Source organism: Crocodylus porosus, unplaced genomic scaffold, assembly GCF_001723895.1.
Source record: "Crocodylus porosus isolate Cpor-Errol unplaced genomic scaffold, CroPor_comp1, whole genome shotgun sequence".
Classification (NCBI taxonomy): Eukaryota; Metazoa; Chordata; order Crocodylia; family Crocodylidae; genus Crocodylus; species Crocodylus porosus.
The window spans coordinates 37,490-42,048 of NW_017728894.1; the positions used below are offsets into that span (position 1 = coordinate 37,490).

General features: G+C 65.4%; 1 protein-coding gene across 1 annotated transcript in view; it reads right to left on the reverse strand.

The window, feature by feature from the left end:
- Positions 1-4,559, reverse strand: part of MYO1A (myosin IA) — a 12,721-nt gene that overhangs the window by 905 nt on the left and 7,257 nt on the right. The window contains exons 15-25 of the mRNA XM_019556278.1: positions 4,267-4,329; positions 3,852-4,052; positions 3,309-3,535; positions 2,629-2,829; positions 2,396-2,489; positions 2,132-2,281; positions 1,869-1,937; positions 955-1,029; positions 588-722; positions 276-382; positions 47-179 (exon numbers count right to left, since the gene is read on the reverse strand). Coding sequence (XP_019411823.1) covers positions 47-179; positions 276-382; positions 588-722; positions 955-1,029; positions 1,869-1,937; positions 2,132-2,281; positions 2,396-2,489; positions 2,629-2,829; positions 3,309-3,535; positions 3,852-4,052; positions 4,267-4,329 — 1,455 coding nt within the window. The remainder of the gene's footprint in view (positions 1-46; positions 180-275; positions 383-587; positions 723-954; positions 1,030-1,868; positions 1,938-2,131; positions 2,282-2,395; positions 2,490-2,628; positions 2,830-3,308; positions 3,536-3,851; positions 4,053-4,266; positions 4,330-4,559) is intronic.

Genomic DNA, 4,559 nt, shown 5'->3' on the forward strand with positions numbered 1-4,559 from the left:
CCACCCCGCAGCCCCCCAGCCCTCACCCAGCTCCCCCACACCTCACCTTGCCGTTGGCCTGGTTCACCTTCCTCACGGTGTCAGCCAGCACCAGCTTGCCCCGGGCCGCGGCTTGCAGCTTCTGGTACTTGGGGTTCTTCTGCAGCCCCACGTAGTCACCCTGGAACGGCTCCGGGACGCTGAGCCGGAGCGGGGGAGAAGCCGTGAGCCGGCCAGCTGCTCTGTGCCACCCCCCCATGGGAGCCTGACACCCGCAGCCCTGTGCCCGCACTCACCTGGGGCCATACCGCGTCTTCTTGCCCTTGAAGAGCTCGCTGGCACACAGCTTGGTCTGCATCGCGGCCCGCTTCTCCAGGCTCAGCTGGTCCCGGTACTTCTTACACTGCCAGGGAGAGCGGGGTCAGTGCCAGGACAGGGTGGCGAGGGCAGCTGCTAATGCTTGGCTGCGGCCACCTCTGGGGAGGGATGGGACAGCTGGGGACCCCCCATAAACAGCCATGCTCTCCAGGGTTGCTCCACCCTGGGCTGAGATGCAGCCACCTCTAGGGTGGAGCAATACCGGGAAGCAGCATGCCGCCCCGCGCTACCTTCCAGTGGTAGAAGATGGTCTTCAGCTCCTGATTGGCATTGGTCAGGAAGCGGTAGGGGGCTGGTGGCCAGCTCCGGTCGCTCACAGTCAGCGGGGGCAGGTTGTTCTTCAGCCCCAGGAAAAACTTTTGCAGCTTTGGGGAGAGGGAGAAAGGACTGTGCAGAACAGGGGGCAAGAGAGGCAGGGCCCCACCCCGCACCAAACTAGGCCTGACTGAGCCCGGTGTGGAAATGCCTCATGTTCCCGGCTCCATGCCACGTGCCAGCTGCAGACTGGATCTCCCCACCCGCCCCACGGGTCTCAGCCCCCTTCGAGCATCGCCAGCCCCGAGAACCGCTCCAGAAGCCAGGGAAGAAGGAGCTCACCAGTCGCCGGTAGATGAAGCACGCCAGACGGGCTGTGGCCCCGGAGCGGAAGTATTTCTTGTATTCCTTCCGCGTCTGTCAACGGAGATGCTGCGTGAGCCATGGGCCAGGGCCAGGGCTGCCCCTCTAGGGACAACGGAGGCTTCCCCCTCTCCCCAGCTGGATCCAAGTACTTTTCCCTGCTAAACAGCCCCTCCAGGAAAGTCAGGGCAGGGATCGTGGCCCCTTCCATGGGCATCTGCCTCGGCCCATGGAGGCACAGATCCCGCCGTGGCCCCGCAAGCATCTCCCCGGCCCAGGCAGGCTGCGACACAGGAGGGGGAGCAGACAGGCAGGGCAGGACTGGGAGAGCAGAAGCAGGAGAATGCAGGACAGAGGCAGGCGTCGAAGGCCCAGGTGAAGCCACGGGGCAGCGAGGGGGGCCCAGCCTTGTACCTTGTACCCTTTCCAGTAAGCAGAAATGATGGCCGCGGCCTGGTGGCAATGGTGCTGGTGCTTCAGCTCCCGCAAGAGCCGGCGCGACTGCGGGGGGATGGGGAGAGGTGAGGTCCCGCAGAGCCCCAGGGAGCAGACACCAGCGCAGGGGGACAGTGAGAGCAACAGCCGGAGACGCCAGAGCCCAGCTCCCACCCCCTCCGTCTCCCCCAGCCCACGCATGTCCTCTGGGGAGGCTGAGAGCTGGAGGCACTCGGGGGGTTTAGGCACTTGCACCTGAGTCCAACTTGGGGACCAGCCTAGCCAGGTCTCTACCGCCAAGAGGCAGATGATGGGGCCCTAAGCTAGGCCTGCTTGGGTACTCGTGAGCATTCACAAGAGTCCCCTCTTGCACACGCATGTGCTACGCTGGCCTGGGGCAGGGGACGGCTCTGCCCCAATGCTGGTGTGGGAACAGGCTGGCCCGGCGCCCTCCTTACCTTCCAGCCGCGGGCATAGGTCTGGATGAGCAGTGCCGCCCTCTTCATGTGCTGGTACCTCTTCTTTTGCTGCAGGGAGGAGCGTGGTGAGGGCAGGGAGACCCCCGGGAGGTGGGGGGGACCCCCTGCGAACACTGCCAATGAGACCGGCATGGGGCAGATGCAGGGGCCCTGTGGCAAGGAGCACCTGAGCAGTGCTAGGAACCGCACCAGTCCCACCTGAACCAGCCACCAGCCCTGGGCACAGACGGGGGGGCACTTACCGCGTGGCCCCGGAACCAGGCTGAGATGAGGATCTGGCTCTTGCGCATGAGCTGGTACTGGGTACGGCACCGCCAGCCCCGGTAGGTCTTTTGAATCACCGTGGCCAGCTCCTCCACCCGGCGCCGGCGCCGCTCCTCCAGGTTGAAGAGCTGGGGGGTGCAGAGGGGGGTCAGGACTCGGGGGGGGGGGCACAGAGCCCCCCCCTTCTCAGTACCAGAGCCCACTGCTCCCCACTGCCCCCGGCCTGAGCCGCCAGGACTCACGGTCTGTGGCGTGCGGATGAAGACCTTGGTGTGCCCATAGGCCAGCTCCTCAGGAGGGATGTCCAGGTCGGAGAGCAATGCCTGGACCCCGTCCCTGCGGCCAGGCAGCGGGTTCAAGTCCTGCTCCCCACGGAGCTCTTCCAGGGACCCCAAGCCTGGAGGAGCCCAGTGGGGGCAGGGTGACCCCCTGAGAGCTCCAGGTCCCCGGTCCCCTGGCCCCCCATGCCCCATACCTGGCAGTGCCGGTCCAGCGGGGCCAGGTGTGGGTGCTGAGCAGCCGGTAGCGCTCCAGGCAGGGCTGGTAGGGCTGGCGGTAGGCGTAGCCGGCCCGCCGCACCCGCACGTTCTCCAGCAGCCCCAGGTACCGCACCTGGCTCCGCACCAGCTCATCCGTGAACTGCCCCGGCGCCTGGTTCTCATTGGGCTTGATGCACCTGGGAGGAGGAGCAGGGGTCAGAGTCTCCATGCTGCTACAAGCCGGGGGAGTCTCTTATCATCCTAGTGTGTGCCAGAGTCCTCACGCTGCAAAGGGCCAAGGGGAGTCTCCTATATCTCCACTGTGCCAGAACACCCATGCTGTGAACGACCAAGGAGTCTCCCTTCACTCCACTGTGTCAGAGCCCCTGTACTGCTAAAGGCTGGGGGGGGTCTTCCCTGACTCCACCATGTGTCTGAGCCCCCATACTGTTAAAAAACAAGGGAGAGTCTCTCCTCTCTCCACTGTATGTCTGAGCCCCCATACTGCTAAGGGCCAATGGAGTTTCCTCTCACTCCACTGTGTATCTGAGCCCCTGTACTGTGAAGGTCCAGGGGACAGTCGCCCCTCATTTCACTGTGTCTGAGGCCCCATACTGCGAAGGTCCAGGGGAGTTTCCTCCCAGGGAACTACCAGGCCCCTGAGCCGGTGGACTACCTGATGTAGTTTGGGTTCTTGGAGTAGAGGTTCTTCATGAGGGTGTTGATGGAGGCCTTGAACTGGAAGCCGGCTGTGGGGGGCATCTTAAGCGATGCCTTCTTGGGGTCGCCGTCGGGGAAGAGGCTGCGCAGCAAAGTGTGCTTGGCCTGCCACATGGCCTGCGCCAGCCCCCGGTACAGCCGGTCCGTGTTCTTCTCAATGAAGCCCGTGGCATTGTATGTCACCTACCGGGAGCGGGCACCTTGCTGTCACGGCGCAGGGCAGGGCCCGCTCCCTGGGGCCGCTCTGGGCCCCTCCAGGAATCAAACCCACGAGTGCCAAGGCCAGGCACTGCTCAAACTGCCCCAGCTCCCCTCCCAGCAGGGGGGAAGGAACCCAGGAGCCCTGGCTCCCTCCAGGACCCAGCGGGAAGGGATGGGACGGGACAGGGGCGGGGTCCCTAGCCCTGGTAAGGGATGCAGGCTGGGTTCCTAGTACCCACACCCGGCTGCTCTGTTGCCTGGACCCCCGAGCTGCTCCCCGTCCCCAGCCCGGACGCACCTTGCCAGCGTAGTGGTGCACGCGGAAGCAGGTGCTGGGCAGGCTGGTGTCGGTGATGTGCCGGTCACTCTGGCTCTTCCGGCTCTCGTAGTGCTCGTGGCTGCCGAAGGCCTGGTCCAGCTTGGCCAGGAAGGTGGCAGCGCTCACGGTGCCAGGGCGCAGGCACTCTTCATCCAGCAGCACCAGGATCCCCCCCTTGCCCTGTGGAGCCAGCACTGTTGCAGCCTGGGGAGACCCAGCCGGGGCACCCCCATGGCCCCTCACCCCCCACCAGCCAGCCCAGGGCTCCCATGTCAGCTCCCCAGACCTGCACCATGGCCCCCTGCAGCAGTCCAGCCTAGCCCAGAGCTGCCCCCACAGCCCCGCCAGGGCCCTGGGGTGGCCCCACGCCAGCACTGCCCGCGGAAGCACTCACACTCTCGATCAGGTCACAGATGATGCTGTTGTCGAAGAAGGTCACCGGGGTCCACTTGATGCCCTGGGGGGGATGGTGGCATCAGCCCAGCCCGGGACGGGGGCAGGGACAAGGAGTGAGTGTGCATGTGTGTGTCCTGGACACCTAGGTTCTGGGTGTGCATCCCAGACATTTGAAGGGGTGTGGGTATGCGACATGAACGGCTCATGCCCCCGGCAGCCGGCGTGGGGCCCAGCTCCACTGGCAGCAGCCATGAGTGGGGAGCTCCCACAGACACTGCCGGCACTGTCGGC